The sequence below is a fragment of the Myotis daubentonii genome, chromosome 11 (genome assembly GCF_963259705.1).
Source record: "Myotis daubentonii chromosome 11, mMyoDau2.1, whole genome shotgun sequence".
NCBI classification, from domain to species: domain Eukaryota; kingdom Metazoa; phylum Chordata; class Mammalia; order Chiroptera; family Vespertilionidae; genus Myotis; species Myotis daubentonii.
Genome location: NC_081850.1, coordinates 65,986,726 through 66,005,969, shown reverse-complemented (window position 1 = coordinate 66,005,969; position 19,244 = coordinate 65,986,726). Strand labels below are relative to the sequence as shown.

The 19,244-nt window shown below is 41.8% G+C and overlaps 1 protein-coding gene across 1 annotated transcript; it reads left to right on the top strand.

Moving 5' to 3' along the window:
* The first annotated feature begins 7,210 nt into the window (after window positions 1-7,210).
* Window positions 7,211-8,188, top strand: LOC132212820 (olfactory receptor 1J4-like). Its single transcript, XM_059658812.1, has one exon. The coding sequence runs from the start codon at window positions 7,211-7,213 to the stop codon at window positions 8,186-8,188; it is 978 nt and encodes a 325-aa protein (XP_059514795.1).
* Window positions 8,189-19,244: the final 11,056 nt, after the last annotated feature.

Sequence of the window (19,244 nt, the reverse complement as noted above, 5' to 3'; positions counted from 1 at the left end):
CACCTATGGATGAGGACAGTGGGTGGGGAGTGAGGGTGGAGGGTGGGGCGGGAACTGGGAGGAGGGGAGTTATGGGGGGGAAAAAGAGGAACAAATGTAATAATCTGAACAATAAAGATTTAATTAAAAAAAAAACAAAACAAACAAACAAACAAAAAAACCCCCCAAAACCAAAAAAACAAAAAAAACAAAAACAACAAAAAAATATTAGCAAATCGGATCCAGCAATATATTAGAAAGATCATACACCATGACCAAGTGGGATTTATCCCAGGGATGCAAGGCTGGTATAGTATTCGCAAATTAGTAAAACTGATACATCACATAAACAAACTGAAAGACAAAAATCACATGACCATATCAATAGAGGCAGAAAAAGCACTTGACCAAGTCCAACACCCATTTTTGACAAAAACTCTCAGCAAAGTGGGATAGAGGAATCATACCTGAACATAATAAAGGCCATATATGACCAGCCTACAGCCAAAATTGTACTCAATGGGCAAAAACTATAACCATTTCCAGTAAGAACAGGAGCAAGAGGGGATTTACACTTTTACCACTCTTATTCAACACTAGAGGCCTGATGCATGAAATTCGTGCAAGAGTCCGCTTTCCGGCCCCCTGCTTCCAACACCAGCTTCTCTCTGGCTCCTGGGACCGGGGGTTCCCTCATCTGGAAGGTTGTCCGGAAGGACCTCTGGTCTAATTAGCATATTATATTTTTATTATTATACATAGTACTGGAAGTGCTAGGACAGTGATCAATCAAGAGGAAAATATTAAAAAGTCATCCAAATTGAAAGGGAGGAAGTATAATTATCATTATTTGCAGACAACACAATATTGCACATAGAAAAGTGTAAACAGTCCACGAAAAAAACTACTAGATTTAATAAATTAATTAGGCAATGTAGCAGGCTAAAAAATTAACACCCAGAAATCCATAGCATTTTTATACAACAATAATGATCTATCAAAAAGAGAAACTTAAAAACAATCTCATTTACCATTGCAAGAAAAAGGTAAGGATTTATTAATAAAAATTTGTTAATAAACTTAATCAAGGAGGTAAAAGACTTGTCCTTGAAAAACTACAAAACAATGCAAAAAGATATAGAAAAAGATATAAACAAGTGGAAGAATATATTGTATACATAGATCCGTCGAATTAACATTATTAAAATGTCCAATCTACCCAAAGCAATCTATAAATTCAATGCAATACTTATTAAAACACCAATGGCATATTTTGCAGATCTAGAACAAACACTCCAAAAAGACCATGAATAGCCACAAGAAACTTGAGATAGAAGCACAAAATTGGAGAGATCACAATACCAGATACCAAGTTATATTACAAAGACACTGTAATCAAATCAGCCTGGTACTGGCAGAAGTACAGGTATACAGATATGGAACAGAACAGAGACCCCAGAAACTGACTCCAGCTTATATGCTCAATTAAAATTTGACAATGGAGACAAGAGCATACAATGGAGTATAGACAATCTCTTCAGTAAATTGTGTTGGGAAAATTGGAGAGATGCTTGAAAAAAATAAAAAAGAAAGAAAGAAAAGAAACTAGATCACCAACTTACATTATATATAAAAATAAACTCAAACTGGATAGAAGACTTAAATGTGAGTCATGAAATCATAAAAATCCTAAAAGAAAACAAAAACATAGGCATCAAAATCTCAGACATTTCATGTAGCAGAAATTTCACAGGTAGAGAGCAAAGGGCAGTGGGCGGCAAACTGCGGCTCGGCAAACCGCGGCTCGCAAGCCACATGCGGCTCTTTGGCCCCTTCAGTGTGGCTCTTCCACAAAATACCAATTCTTCCACAAAATACCAACATCTGCACATGGGCCACAAAGTTTCAATTGCACTGTACGTGTGTGCCCACACGTGGTATTTTGTGGAAGAGCCACACTGAAGGGGCCAAAGAACCGCATGTGGCTCGCGAGTTGCGGTTTGCCGACCACGGGCCTAGGGCAAAAGAAATAAGGAAAAAATAAACAAATCAGACTACATCAAAATAAAAAGCTTTTGCACAACAAAGGAAACTAGCATCAAAATAAAAAGGGACCCCACTGTATGAGAGAACATATTTTCCAATGATACATCTGATAAGGGGTTAATTTCCAAAATATATAACGTACTCATGAAACTCAACAAAAGGAAGCAAACAATCCAATTGAAAAATGGACAGGAGACCCTAATAAACACTTCTCTAAAGAGAATATGCAAATGTCCAAGGGACGTGTGAAAAAGGCTCAATGTTACTGTTCATTAGAGAGATGCAAATTAAAACGACAATGAGGTACTACGCCACACCTGCCAGTATGACTATCATCAGTAAGTCAACAGACAGCAAGTGCTAGTGAAAATGTGGAGAAAAGAAAAACCCTAGTGGGAATGTAGACTGGTATAACCACTATGGAAAACAGTGTGGAGTTTCCTAAAATAATTAAAAATGGAACTGTCATTTGACCACATGATCCCACTTCTAGGAATATATCCTAAGAAGCCTAAAACCAATGAGAAACAGTATGTGCACCCCCATGTTCATAACAGCATTGGTTATAATAGCTAAGATCTGGAAACAGCCCAAGTGCCCCTCAGTAGATGAATGGATTAAAACAAACAAAACACAGTCACATATTTCACAACGGAATACTATGCAGCTGTGAAAAAGAAGGATCTCTTAATCTTTGAGACAGCATGGAGAGACCTGGAGAGTATTATGCTAAGTAAAATAAGCCAGTCAGAGAAAGATAAGTAATACATGATCTAACTTATATGTGGAATCTATTGAACACAATAAGCTGACTAGCAAAAGAGACCCAGGGACTTTGAAGCATTCCGCAGACTGATGTATTTCAGAGGGAATGGGGGACAGGGAGAGATTAACCAAAGAAGTAATATGCATATATGCATAACCATGGACACAGACAATAGTGCAGTGAAGGCATGGGGATGGGGTGGCAGTGGGGTGGAGGAGATCAATTGGGGAAAAGGGGACATCTGTAATACTTTCAACAATAAAGATAAATTTAAAAAATAAAATAAAATAAGAAGTTACAAAATAGTCATGAAGATATAAGTTACCGCATAGGGAATATAGTCAATAATATTGTGATTAACTGTGTGTTGCCCGTTGAGTACTGGAAATATCAGGATGAACACATTATAAAGTACATGATTGTCTAACAACTATGCTGTACATGTGAAAGTAATACAAAATCATATTGAATATAAACTGTAATTTAAAATTTTAATTAAAATATTAGTAAAATAAAAATAGGTATCATATGATCTCACTCAGATGTGGAATCTAATGAACAAGATAAACTAATGAACAAAATAGATCCAGAGATATAGAAGCATGGAATAGATGATGTATCTTAGAGGGAAGGTGGGGGTGGGGCTTGTGGGAGTTAAGAACCAGGGACCTTATATGCATATATGCATAGCCCATGGACACAGACAATAGTGTGGTGAAGGCCTGGGAGGGGTGGGTGTGGGGTGGAGGGAGTCAATGGGGGGGGGGAAGGTGACAACTGTAATACTTTCAAAAATAAGGATACATTAAAAAATAAAGAGATTTTTTTGAGGTTTAAGTGAATACAAAATACTTCATATATTTAAAATATACAATTTGAATACTTTTGACTTATGTATACACCCATTAAGCTGTCAGGACCAGGAAGTTTCCCCAAGCCTACCTCCTGCTCCTTCTTTGGTCCTCACCTCTGTCCCCCAGGGGAACCACTGATCTGTTTCTGTCACATCAATTAGTTTGTACCTGCTAGAAGTTTATCTAAATGGGATCATACAGAATCTATTCTTTCATTGCTGCCTTCTTTCACTCAGCATAAGCATTTTGAGATTCTTCTATGTTTAACGATGAATATGTATCAAGACATTTTTATATTCTTTTTGCTCTTTAGATGATTCTTTTATTGGCAAGTCCTATTCCACGGTACAGATATACTACAGCTTTTTTGTTCACTCACCTGTTGAAGGGGCTTTGTGTTCTAACAGAGGTCTGTATAGGTTTTGGGAGCCTGCTGAATGACGTACATTGAAATTGTGATGCAGAGGACATGGGCAACTGGGAACCTTCTGCTTGCCACCTGGAGACTTGGGCAGAGGCCCTAGGTATCAATGACATTATGGACACTGTCTGCTGGGATTTCAGTTGAAGTTCAGTCTCTCTGGCTCCTAACCATGTTCCTTCCCAAGGGGCCTGCAGGAAGTTGGGCAATTATCCCAATTGACTGTGAGTCTTGGGGCTGTCTCCCTCTGGGGTCTCTTTCTGAAGCTAAAAGGAGATCACCTGCTCACTGTTTTGATGCTGGTGAAGAGACATGACAATCTGTAAAGGTCCTGGACCACGAAAGTTTGTTCCCTTCCCTTTAAGCCTGGGTCTCCTGCACAGAAACTGAAGATTTGGGAAACAGCACAAAGCACAAGGTATTAGAACTCATAGCTCTGGTTTAGATTAGAAGGGACCCAGAAATCTCCATATTCGTGTGTGTGTGTGTGTGTGTTGTGTTGTATGACTTTGTGTGTGTGTCACCGACTCACATACTGAATGTCTCCACTGAGGATAAGTATAGGTCAGGGAAGCCTGGAGGTTCCACAGCCATGTCTGCCTTATTTTACTTGTGTTTTGTTGCCTGTGTGCTGCATGGAAGACCTTGTGCGTCACTTGTGATTTAAATGTGTGACTGCCTGTGACTGCAATGTGTGTGGTGCAGGATACTTGATAGTTACGTGTGCACAACTGTGTTGCACACATGTGAGTGTGTATTGTGTGAGTTTTGCATATATTTGTGTGATGTTGACTCACACTCTGGCTGTATTTACCTAGCTTGAGTGTAAGCCAGGGAAGTCTGTAAGTCTCCATCTGGCAAGTGCTCTTGTGTTGTACAAACTCACACCTTGACTTCCTTCACGCAGAAGATACATAGGATGGAGACTTAAAACCAAGATACTGAAAAGGCCAACAAATATCTTGCTTTTATATGTTGGGATTCACCATAGCTACAGATTAGAACCCACACAGGCAGCTCCAAAAAAAGCCCATTTTGAAGATCTGTTGGGGGCCATTTTTCAGTGACTTGAATAATACAGGAGCATCCCTGGAAGCCCAATGCTTTTGAACTTTTTCTTCAACTTTGTTACATAGTTTAGAAACTAAATGCTCATATCTGATATCACATAGGTCTACACTCAATTCTATGTCTTTTCCCCACTTAACAGCTTTGTGGTCGTAGATGCTCAGTAGCCTCCACTGTCAAATGGGAATAATGACAATCACTGTGGAATCTGGTCAGTAAGGTGCTTAAATACTAGCACATTGTAAGCACTTGGTAATTTGTAGCCTGTAGAGGCCATGACACCTGACTGTCCATTTCCTGAATGCTAGGAAACAATACCTGGTACACTGACAGGAAAATTATCCAACCAAAGACTCCCCTGGACCTCCAGGCAGCCACTTCACCTCTCCATTACTAAGTGTCTCCCAGCCACCTCTTTCACTCATGGTGCTGACAGAATCAAGGTACCATTTCTATATTGTTCCCTTTTCTTAAAATGGGTCTCTTCCAGAAGATGTTTGAGATCCTAGTTATTTACTGGGATTACTTAACCTTGTTATACACACACACAACAATATCAATGCCAAGTTCCTCTCCCAAGCTTATGGGTATTTTGACATTCAACTTTAGCGTAACCTTTCTACCTCCCACAGGAAGAAATGCGTGAATTCTCTTCCCAGTGAAAAGATGACTAGAAAATCTACCTTTGAGACCAGGTTCCGCTGGGTAATGTCTATTTGAAATTGTGTAAGCCATCTCACTACTCCTGTTAGTAAATTAAGGAACAAATATCACCATTTTCTCTACTTCCCAGACACAGAATAAACAATGGTAGATTGAGTGAAATTGAAGGTACATGAAATCCATTTGCAAAATACTGGGCTGTAGGACCGCAGTCTGAGCAGAAGGACTTCCTCAAATCCTGAGACTATATTTCTTAAGGTCTTGGCTCTTTTGTCTAATTAAAAAGAGGGAGAAACAGCAGGGTCATAGGAGTAAAGATTCTAATATATCTAAGAAACATGAGAGAATTGAGACTACAGCAGTTACTAACTGTGGCAATAAATGCAAAAATGGATTGGTTTGACAGAGTGTTCACTAAATGTCAATTATTATAAATGTGAAGATCGGTACTAGAAATAGTGATGGTCAGTCAGGTAACTGTGAATCCTAATAGACACTTCCCATCCTTCAGGGTCCACAGTTCTCACCTGCCTGATCTCGGGTCTCTCTTGCCATGGATCCTCATTTCGGACCCAGCTCGAAGCACCAGATGCAGATGGAGATAGATGCACTGAGGTAAGTTTATTTCTTCGCAAAAAGATGGATGTGCATTTAGACTTGTCTCATCAGAAGACTTACCCGATGACAGGAGCTCCGCAATGCCTCTTGAGAGGGTGAGAGCTCCGACAAGGTAGCACAAGGGGCTGGATCAGCTCCTTGGCCCTTTGCGCTGATCTTCTCAAGATGCTTTTTGATTGAATTTCTACATTTGATTTTGGCTTCATTTGGGTAGTTAGCACATCATAAAAATAATAATTAAAATTTTATGTGTTTATTTTATACAGTCACTGTTCTTAGATATTCATGTGCTTTGAATTAGAATCCTCTTATTGGCTCTAGGAACGTGTGATATTGGTATCTTTACATACTGTGGCACCACATGTAAACACGATAGAATCAGCTCCTTAAGTCAGTCGTCCAAGGAGCGATGTCACCAGACTCATAGCACAAGGAATCTGGCCACAGAGCCTTACCTTTACTCAGTCCTTTGTCAGGGGTGCCCAGAGGGTCAGGGGGCAGAGGAAAGAGGTTCTGTGTGTCCCATTAATTCTTGCATCTCTAATTAGTAGCACGGTGCCAGGGCCTGGGTGATTAAGAAAATAAAGATGAATTTGTTCTGGTTTCATTTGAAAGAAGCCATATTGGGTATTGAAGGTGTGTTGCTTGCAATGAAAACTATAGCAGATTACATGAAGGCAAGATGTTATTTTTATCCAGGAGAAAGTAGGAAACCCTACAGTGGTGACCATAAACACATTCAATGTCTCTAGTCTTCTTCACTGTCCTTTCATCCCCAGCAGACAGAAGAGCAGCATGAGGCCTGAGAACCAGAGCAGCGTGTCCCAGTTCCTCCTCCTGGGGCTCCCCATCCCGCCAGGGCAGCAGGGCGTGTTCTTCACCCTGTTCCTGGGCATGTACCTGACCACGGTGCTGGGCAACCTGCTCATCATCCTGCTCATCAGGCTGGACTCTCGCCTGCACACGCCCATGTACTTCTTCCTCAGCCACCTGGCCTTCTCTGACATTTCTCTCTCCTCTGTCACTGTCCCTAAGATGCTCAGGAACATGCAGACTGAGCGTCAATCCATCCCCAATGTGGGATGTATTTCTCAGTTGTATTTTTTCATTCATTTTGCTGGTCTTGACAATTTTCTTCTGGCTGTGATGGCATATGACAGGTATGTGGCCATCTGTCACCCTCTGTACTATACCACCATCATGAGGGAGGGGCTGTGTGCATTGCTGGTGGCTGGCTCTTGGATGGTTGCCTGTGTCCATGCTCTTATTCATACCCTCCTCTTGGTCCGACTGTCTTTCTGTGCTGACAATACCATCACCCACTTCTTCTGTGACCTCGCTGCACTCCTGAAGCTGAGCTGTTCAGACACCTCCCTCAATGTGCTGGTCATATTCACTGAAACAGGAATAATTTTCTTTCTTTGTTTCGGTATTATTCTGGGCTCCTATATCCGTATAGGGACTATCATGCTTAGGGTGCCCTCCACTAAGAGACTCTTTAAAGCCTTTTCTACCTGTGGCTCCCATCTCTTTGTGGTGTCTTTATACTACGGGACACTTGCTGGTGTTTACTTTTCCTCCTCATCATGGGATTCTAAAGACATAATTGCTTCGGTCATGTATACAGTAGTTACCCCCATGCTGAACCCCTTCATCTACAGCCTGAGGAACAGAGATATAAAACAGGCCTTAGAGATGTGTGCCAATAGGGTTAAGTTCTTGAAGCAGCAATCATTAAATCCTCCTGTTGCAGTCAGGAGCACAGGAAGATAGATCTAAAAGTATTGTATGGTCGAACCTCCATATAACTTTCATAGAATATGTGTTTTGTCATCATGTACATGTGTTATTAATATGTTAACTATGTCACATTTGCTACTTGGATTGTTAATAATTTTATATTACTAATTAATATTTTTTGCTTGTTCATCATCTCTTACAAGATGTATGCAAAATCTCATGCAAAACATTTTGCACAATTATAATTGTGGATTTTTGTTTTTTTCCTTTGAGTCATGTCTATTTTTGTTTATGTATTGTTTATACTGTGTTAATAAGGACACCCTGATTTAGCATCATAGTCTGCTTCTGGTGAACTTTCCATTTATTTTTTAATGTTGACTTTTCTTGGCTTCAAGCTGATTATGCGTATTTCTAACCAGATCACATTCAATGTCATCATGTTGGTAGATTGTAATCAGCCATAGTAAGAAATATAATAAATTGGAAAGTCCCAGGTACTATAAAAAAAAAAGCTTTGTAAAAAGAGAGACTTTTGAAAAACGCATTTAACAGCATATAATTGCATTTATAATTAGAAGATAGTTCTAGTACTGGGTCCTACCTTAAGACCTCATCTACTTCTGATACTTTCTATCTATATGTACAGATGCAGATAGAGATATAGATACAAGTGTAATATAGATGGTAAAGATGCAGCTTTCTCGTGGTTAGTGTTTACAGGTATTTCTCTTCTATCACTTGAAACTTTTCTTTGTCCTTATATCTGTGAGATGTCCATTGTTAACAGTGTAATGTTAGATTTTGCTCTTTTTATGTAGAGTAACCATTATTATATTTCTGGAGAAATATATCTACTAACATCTAATGCAATCCTATATAATAAAAGACTAATATGCAAATTGACCGAATGGCGGAATGGCCAGTCGCTATGATACACACTTACCACTAGGGAGCAGATGCTCAACATGGGAGCCGCCTCCTGGTGGTCAGTGCACTTCCACAGGGGGAGGGCCTCTCAGCCAGAAGCTGGGCTCACAGCTGGGAAGCGCAGTGGTGGTGGTGAGAGCCTTTCCTACCTTCACGGGTGCATGAATTTCATACACCAGGCCTCTAGTCTATATATATAAAAGCCTAATATGCATAGTGTCCCCTTGGGAGTTCGACTGACCAGGAGTTAGATCGCTAGCTATGATGTGCCCTGACCACCAGGGGGCTACGTGGAAGGACGGAAGGCCCCAGCCGGCAGTCAGCAGCCAGGAAAGGAAGACCCAGGCCAGCAGCTGGCAGCCACTAGTGACCCTACCTGTGCACAAATTTTGTGCACTGGGCCTCGAGTCAGAATACATTTGCATTTATATTTTCTTTTTTGTATTTATATTTTTAATATTATTATATTTTTATTGTTTTCTAAAGCTCTGTACTTTATATTTTTTAATATATTTTTATTGATTTCAGAGAGGAAGGGAGAGAGAGAGAGAGAGAGAAACATCAATGATGAGAGAGAATCATTAATAGGCTGCCTCCTACATGGCCCCTACTGGGGATCGAGCCTACAACCCAACCATGTGCCCTTGACTGGAATTGAACCCCGGACCCTTCAGTCCACAGGCCGACGCTTTACCCACTGAGTCATACCGGCTACGGCCCATATTACTATGTTTTTTATTTGATATATCTGTTTCACATTTATTCTCGCTTGTCTTCCTCCTTGTTGATTAATTAAGTATATTTTTGTTATATCATTCCCCTCTATTTACTTCTTGTTCATATATTATTATTTTATAATCCTTTTATGTATTGTATGTAGAGATTATTTTTACTTTCTTTTTTCATTTTTAATGGTAATTTAAATACAATATATGAAATTTATTATGTTAGCTCTTGCAGTGTCATTTAGAACACTCATCACCTATATCTCATTCTAGGACACCTATAAAAGCTCTATAGAACATCAGTGCAATCAAGTGTTGGACAATTGTGAAAAAAATTAGAACAAAGTTATCTATGAATCAGCATGAAGAAATATCCAGATAACTGGGAAAATAGCAATGTGTAAAAGAGCATTTACAAGATTCCAATTTTAAGTTAAGATAAAGGGGAGATAGAACACACATATGTCTGTGTATTTGAACTAAAAGAAACACAGGAAGAATAAAACAGATCTGGAAAAAGCCCAAGTGCCTATCAATAGATAAATGAATAAAAAAATTGTGGTACATTCATACAATGGAATACTACTCGGCTGTATAAAGGAAGAAAATCTTACCTTTTGCGACAGCATGGATGGGTTTGAAAATTATTATGCTAACTGAAATGAGCCAGTCACAGAAAGGCAAATACAATATGATAGCACTTATATGTAGAATCTAATGGACAAATAATATTTTTCAAAAAATAGAAACAGAAGCATAGATACACAGAATAGCCTGACAGCTATCAGAGCGGAGGTGGTTACTGGGGCTGCATGAACAGGTGAGGGGATAAAGCATATATATATATACATATATATATATATATATACAAATATAATATAATATATTATGACAGATAGACACAGACAAACAACAATATGTGATAGAGGGAAAGGGGTGGTAGAAGGTGGAAGTGAACAAAGGGGATAAATGGGGATGAAACGGGACATGACTTTGGGTGGAGAACTCACCATGCAGTATGCAGGTGATGTTTTACTGAATTGCACATTTGCAACCTGTATTGTTTTATTAACCAACTAGGGGCCTGGTGCACGAAATTCGTGCACTGGGTGTGTGGGGGGGGGGAGTGTCCCTCAGCCCAGTCTGCCCCCTCTCACATACTGGGAGCCCTCAGGCGTTGACCCCCATCACCCTCCAATCGCAGGATCGGCCCCTTGCCCAGGCCTGACGCCTCAGACAGAGGCGTCAGGCCTGGGCAGGGGACCCTCATTTCCCCCCATCACTGGTTCTGCCCCCAGCCCAGGCCTGATGCCTCTGGCCCAGGCGTCAGGCCTGGGCAGGGGACCCCCAGACCCCTCCGATTGCTGGCTCTGCCCCTTGCCCAGGCCTAATGCCTCGGCCAGAGGCGTAGACCCCCATCACCCTGCGATCGCCTGATCGGCCCCTTGCCCAGGCCTGACGCCTCCGCCAGAGGTGTCAGGCTTGGACAGGGGACCCCCATCTCCCCCCGATCACTGGCTCTGGCCCCCGCCCAGGCCTGAGGCCTCTGGCCCAGGAATCATGCCTGGGCAGGGGACCCCCATCTCCCTCTGATCGCTTGCTCCACCCCCCACCCAAGCCTGACGCCTCTGACCCAGGCTTCAGGCCTGGGAAAGGGGACCATCATATCCCCCCAATCCCCGGCTCCGCCCCCCACCCAGGCCTGATGCCTCGGCCAGAGGAGTTGACCCTCATCACCCTCCAATCACCAATCACCGGATCGGCCCCTTGACCAGGCCTGAGGCCTCCGGCAGAGGTGTCAGGCCTGGGCAGGGGACCCCCAGCTCCCCGCGGTTGCAGGCTCCGCCCCTGCCCAGGCCTAATGCCTCTGGCTGAGGAGTCCGGCTCGGGCAGCGGGGACCCGCAGCTGCAGCGGCCCCGCGATCGTGGGCTTTGCTTTAGGCCCAGGCAAGGGACCCCTAGCTCCTGGGACTGCCAGCTTCGACCGTACCCAGCTCCCATCACTGGCTCCACCCCTACTTCCTGCTATCACTGGCCAGGGCGGCAAAGGCGCCTGATTCCCTTCGGCTGCCTTTGCCCTGCCCCCCAGCTCTTAGCTCCCCCCTGGGTTTCCGATCACTGTCAGTGGCAGGGGGCTTCTTCCTGCTTTCCCTTTCGCCTCCCTGCATTGTGCCTACATATGCAAATTAGCCGCCATCTTGTTGGCAGTTAACTGCCAATCTTAATTGGCAGTTAATTTGCATATAGCCCTGATTAGCCAATGAAAAGGGTATCGTTGTATGCCAATTATCATTTTTCTCTTTTATTAGATAGGATGTCAACCCAATAAATTCAATAAAACAGAAACTAATGAGCTTTTTTTACCTACAGGAGGTGAGGCAGAGAGATGGGAAGATGAGGACAGTTATGTGTAAACTTTTGACTATGTTATCGTTTGCCATTGAAAAATAAACAGAAGAGGTGGTGAATAAAGCAAAATAGAAAACAAAACAGGCCTAGCCAGCTTGGCTTAGTGGAGAGAGTGTCAGCCTTCAGATTGAAGGATCCCAGGTTCAATTCCAGTCAAGGGCACATACCTCAGTTGCAGGTTTGATCCCCAGCCCTGGTTGGGGGCATATGCAGGAGGCAACCAATTAATGAGTCACTCTCATATTGATGTTCTCTCTCTCTCTCTCTCTCTCTCTCTCTCTCTCTCTCTCTCTCTGTCTCTCTCTCTCTCTCTCTCCCCCCCTTTCTCCCCTCTCTAAAAATCAATGGAAAAATATCTTCAGGTGAGGATTAACAAAACAAAAAGAATATAATAAAACAGAAACAAAGAATAAAACAAAACAAATGAACCTAACTATATTTCAAATTAATACCATAATTAGACTAAAGGGGTGCCGGGAGCCGGTCCACCCTTGCTGTTTCAAGGGACCTGGCATATATGGCATACGGTTCTTAATATGTTTGCTCACCTTCTTGGCGCTGTGTTTTAACCAAGGTCACCTCTCCGAGAAAGGTTGAATCTCCAGGTAGGGATTTTCCCCTGAAGTTAGGGAGGGAATAAAACCCCTCAACTAAGTGCCAGGCGGGTAATTAATCACTTTAACTACGAACAATCATGCTTAAACTACATAATCTTTTCTCCCTGGAATGGAGATAAGAAACGCCCTAACCTTTGTAATAGAGATTGATAGGATTGAATCAACTGGTATAAATACAGTTGTAACAAGACAGAAACACTCAGAACTTAGAACACAGAATTCAGAAGACAGAACCTACACGGAGCCTGGAGACAGAAGAACTTCACTGGAGAGAGCATGGCAAAAGATCCTGGACTGAACCTGACTACATAAATTGGCAAGAGAACCTGACTAGAACCTGGTGACTGGACCTGGCTGGAGATCTCAGACAGAACCTGGCTGGAGATCCTAAGCAGAACCTCTCTGGAGATCCAGACCAGAACTTGGCTGGAGATCCTGGCTAGGCTGCTGATCAACTGAACGCTGTCTCCGTGTCATTCCTTCTTCGCTGACTCCGTCCACACCTTTGGGGACCCCTGGACCCGCTGGGGTTGGACCCCGGCAAAGGGGAAAATAAAATAAGTAACTAAATTAATTTTTGAACCCCAAGTTTTGTCTACATACTCTCACAAGTGAAAAAAATACACTTGAAATAAAATTTTAAGCTGTATTTAGTGCCATTGACAGTGATGTGGATAGAATACTTAAATATAAGTCACGAAAGCATAAAAACACTATAAGAAGCCATAGGCAGCAAAATCTCAGATATCTATTGTAGCATTATGTTTATAGAGACATCTCCTAGGGCAAGAGAAAATATACAAATTAGACTACATCAAAATGAAAAGCTTCTAAACAGCAAAAGAAACCATAATGAAAAGGGAGCCTACTATATGGGAGAACATATTTGCCAATGATACATCTGATAAAGGATCAATATCAAAAAAATATAAGGAACTCATACAATTAAACAAAAGGAAGACAAACAATCCAATTAAAAATGGGCAAAACATCCCTAACCGGTTTGGCTCAGTGGATAGAGTATCAGATTGCAGACTGAAGGGTCCCATGTTCAATTCTGGTCAAGGGCATGAACTTTGGTTGCGGGCACATCCCCAGGAGGGGGTATGCAGGAGGCAGCTGCTCGATGTTTCAAATTCTCTATCCCTCTCCCTTATTCTCTGTAAAAAAATCAATAAAATATATTAAAAAATTATTTAAAAAGGGCAAAATACCTAAATAGACACTTTTCCAAAGAGGACACACAGATAGCCAAGAGACATATCAAAAAATGTTCAAAATCACTGATCATCAGAGAGATGAGATGCAAATTCAAACTACAATGAGGTATCACCTTATACCTATCAGGATGGCTACTGTCAACATATCAACAAATGACAAGTGCTGGTGAGGATGTGGAGAATAGGGAACCCTAATACACTGCTGGTGGGAATGCAGTTTGGTGCAGCCATTATGGAAAACATTATGGAGTCTCCTCAAAAAATTAAATATGGAACTGCCATTTAATCCTGCAATTCCACTTCTAGGGATATATCCTAAAAAACCCAAAACACCAATCAGAAAGAATATATGCACCCCTATATTCATAGCAGCGCAATTCACAATAGCTAAGATCTAGAAACAGCCCAAGTGCCCACCAGTAGATGAGTGGATAAAAAAGCTGTGGTACATTTACACCATGGAAGACTATGCAGCTATAAAACGAAGGATCATTTACCCTTTGAGACAGCATGAAGGGATCTGCAGAGTATTACACTAAGCAAAAAGCCAGTCAGAGAAAGACAAATATCATATGATCTCACTTAAATGTGGAATCTAATGAACAAAATAAGCTGATGAACAAAATATATCCAGCGACATAGAAGCATGGAACATACTAGTACTGTCGAATCTCAGAGGGAAGGCAGGCATGGGTGGGTGGGTGAGAAGAGATCAAACAAAGAACGTGTATGCATGTATGCATAATCAATGGACCCAGATATTAGTATGGTGAACATCTGGGGTAGGGAGTGGGTCAGGCTAGAAGGATTAATCGGGAAAAAACGGGGACATATGTAATACTTTCAGTAATAAAATATTTTTGAAAATTTGTTTAAAAAGGATAAAAACACTAGCCTTGAAAACATTATCATATGCCTTCTGATAACATGCACTGGTATATCAGCTATAAATCTAAGCCTGATATATACATACAAACATACATACATACATACATACATACACACACACAGAAGGTAGAATGTTAACCATTGGGGAATTGGCTGAAGATTGCCCAGGAATTCTTAATATCATTATTACAACTTTTCTATCTCTTTAAAATCATTTCAAAATAGAAAGTTGGAAAATCTCTTTACCAGCTAGAGCAATGCCCAAGAACAAAGCAGTCCAGGGCATGACTGGAATCAGGGACACTGTCCCCTAGGACTCCAGTCCCTCTGGCTCTTGGACACACAGCTCCCAAAGGGCAGTCAGAAATCAGCCACAAGCTTGGGGACTTGGTTGCAGTCTCTCATTAGTAGTTAAGTGTCATCTGTGGACTCATTTCTCTGGGGTTGGTTAAGGAAAGTCTGTAGAAGTACCAAGTCCCCAGATATTGCTTCTGTGTGTCTGATGTTAGGTCTCCTGAAGAAAACCTGAGGAGATGGGTGATAATCTGGAGCAGAAGGTGTCTGACCTCACCAATTACGAGCCCAGGTGAGAGGAGCTGGAAATCTGCCCTTGGCTATGGACCTGCCTGTGTGCTAGTGGGTTCATGTGTGAGGCTCTGTGTCCATGACCCTGTGTGTGTGCATGTATTGTATATGCTTGTATATGTGCTGTTTGATAGTTTTGTGTGTGTTTGTGCTATGGATCTGACTCACAGTCTCGTTTTAGTGTATGTAGACCAAGTTATCAGCCTCCTGGCATGTGGTTGGGACTCCTGATTCATGTCTGTGATCGTAAACACTGGCATCACAGCTGAGCATCAGGAGTGAGACTGTGGTCTCTGCTGCTGGACAAGAAGATGCCGACCTCATAAGGAACCAAGGTCAGCTCAGAGGGAGCTCAGACCTCTGCTCAGCAGTGTGTTGTGGTGCACATGTGAGCTGTGCCAGTGGGTGACGCTCTCGTATATGAGAGCTGGAAGTTGTGTTATTGGATTTTCTCTGTGTGTATGTGACCATGTGTGTCTGACCATATGCATGGGTGTTGGTGTTGGTTTAATGACTGTGCCTGTGACTGAATAGCCTTAACTGCCCCATGCTGACTGCCCTCCCCCAGCAAGGGGAAGGTCAGATGGAGGGAAGCTCATTAATACACTCTCATTAATAGGAGAGTGTATATTGTTTGTTGTAGGGAGTGTGGCTGGGTGTGCATATGTGTTGTGGTGTGTGTGTCTTGTAAGATTTTTGAATTGTTTGTGGTCTTGTGTGTTTTTGGTGAAGTGTGTGTATTGTTTGAGTTATGTATATGTGGTGAGGTGAGTGTTCAACAGGTGCATCATGAAACAGGTGTGTTGATGTGCATTGTGAGTGTGTTTTGGGGTGAGAGGTATATTATTATATGTTCTGTATGCCCACTTTGTATTAATTCTGACTTATATGTATGCATATGAGTGTTTATGAGGAGAACCACATATTGGCTATTCTTCCTTTAGGATGGAAATTTGGTCAGGGGTGACTTACATTCTCAAATCAGCAGTGTGTGTGTGTGTGTGTGTGTGTGTGTGTGTGTGTGTGTGTGTGTGTGATATCTGCATCCTTGACTCAAATATTTCCTAAAGTGTCTTCCTTCTGGGGCACCATTACCTAAGATACTCAAATTCTAAGCAACACCCTATTTCTTGAAATAGATTTGCTATCATTTTTATGTACCTGAGTGTGACTGAGTTGCTCAAAATTTTCCAATCTTTTCTTTATTTTTACTAAACATCCCAGGGAAACAAACAAACAAACTAAATAACTAACTAACTAACTAACCATAAACTCCAGGCATCATGATGTGTGAAAGTATTGGGCAAAATTACCATTAAATAGTGATGAGATCTTGGGAAAGTCATATAAAGCATTGGTCTCACTTTCTCCTCTATATAATGGAAAGAATGACACAAGTTTTATGAATCTTGCAGAGGCCTTCAGTAAATAGTTATTGCATAAATAGACCTAATGTATTTGAGAATTTTTGTCAGTTGGAAAGTAAATAAATATGAAGGAATAAAATTATCTAGCAAAGGGAATAAAAAATTTATGGACAACTCTGGGTTCTCACAGCTCTAAAATAATATATTGTGCTTGGCTCCTAAGCAAGAAAAGGGAAGTTTCCCTGTGTAACAGCTAAGAGCATGGGTTCTGATCAGACAGACATATTAGACCAGTGATGGCGAACCTATGACACATGTGTCAGAGGTGACACGCGAACTCATTTTTTTGGTTGATTTTTCTTTGTTAAATGGCATTTAAATATATAAAATAAATATCAAAAATATAAATCTTTGTTTTAGTATAGTTGCAAATACCAAAAAATTTCTATATGTGACACGGTACCAGAGTTATTTTAGGGTTTTCAAAATGCTGACACGCCGAGCTCAAAAGGTTCGCCATCACTGCATTAGACTGAACCCCATGAAGTAGCTAACAGTTGGCGATTTTTAATTTATAGAAAATGGTAATACATCCATATCAAGTTATAAACATTACATATCACATATGTAATAGATACTAATATACACACGTGTATTTTTGTGCCATTCTGTCCCTGCTGCACTGCTGTGTGCCTACAGAACTTGTGTCATTTATGTTTCTATTTCTTTAAAACTAAAATTGGTCAAAGAATACAAATTCTTAAAGCAGCCGTGAAGAGGTTTTAAAATATGGGAATGTAAGGCTGATGTGTGGATTTAATTGGGAAATGTAGGTAAAGTCCTTAGCCTGGTACCCAAATGTGCATCTAAATGTTCAGCATTATTATGAAAGACACTTTGTGGACCATTCTGGTTTTGGAGATATTCTGGCATCAAGTGGGTTTCAATGGCCACCCATTTCCAGAGTGTTCCTGAGTTTAAGCTGAGGGTCAATGGGAGCAGGCAGGTTCACAGGAGGTCTGACAATGCTCCAACAAAGCCCGCTCAGCACTGGAGTCTCACATTACTTTCAGGCAGAAACAACTGACACGACTTTGCAGGGGCTGACCTTCTATTCCTGCCACAGTGAATCATTATGGTTAGGCTCTGGCCTGGTGTACAAATGATCTCTTCATGCTCATTAAGATGTAAACACATAGCCGAAACCGGTTTGGCTCAGTGGATAGAACGTCGGCCTGCGGACTGAAAGGTCCCAGGTTCGAGTCCGGTCAAGGGCATGTACCTGGGTTGCGGGCATATCCCCAGTAGGAGATGTGCAGGAGGCAGCTGATCGATGTTTCTCTCTCATTGATGTTTCTAACTCTCTATCTCTCTCCCTTCCTCTCTGTAAAAAATCAATAAAATATGTTTTTTAAAAAAATGTTTGTGTCTAACACACATTGATACGTTACCTTTAAAAAAAAAAGATGTAGACTCATAGAAGTGGGCACCTTGATTATCTTGCTCACAGCTGCATCTCAGTCCTTAGTAGAGGTTCCAACACAGATGAGATGTTAAAAGTAATATTTGAATAAACAGCAAACCCCTCTTCCTTCTCTATGATGAGGTCGTGTGACTACTTTGGAGGTTTAATGATTTCCTGGAGCCAGGGTGGGAGAGAGGGAAGAGGCACACATCCACAGGTGTGAGAAATTAATATGAAAGTATTTAAAAATGAATGGTTTTCCCAATAATGACAGTATGAGATGAGATGTCCTGTTCATCCTTTCTAGGTTCCTGAGACTCCCAACCCTTCTTCATCCCCAGCAGACAGAAGAGCAGCATGAGGCCTGAGAACCAGAGCAGCGTGTCCCAGTTCCTCCTCCTGGGGCTCCCCATCCCGCCAGGGCAGCAGGGTGTGTTCTTCACCCTGTTCCTGGGCATGTACCTGACCACGGTGCTGGGCAACCTGCTCATCATCCTGCTCATCAGGCTGGACTCTCGCCTGCACACGCCCATGTACTTCTTCCTCAGCCACCTGGCCTTCTCTGACATTTCTCTCTCCTCTGTCACTGTCCCTAAGATGCTCAGGAACATGCAGACTCAGCAACAATCCATCTCCAATGTGGGATGTATTTCTCAGTTGTATTTTTTCATTCATTTTGCTGGTCTTGACAATTTCCTTCTGGCTGTGATGGCATATGACAGGTTTGTGGCCATCTGTCACCCCCTGCACTACACCACCATCATGAGGGAGGGGCTTTGTGTAATGCTGGTGGCTGGCTCCTGGGTTCTCTCCTGTTGCAGTGGCCATTTGCACACCCTCCTCTTGGTCCGACTGTCTTTCTGTGCTGACAATGCCATCATCC

Coding starts and splice junctions, on each gene's coding strand:
- LOC132212820 (XM_059658812.1), top strand. CDS start 7,211: ATGAGGCCTGAGAACCAGAGCAGCGTGTCCCAGTTCCTCCTCCTGGGG.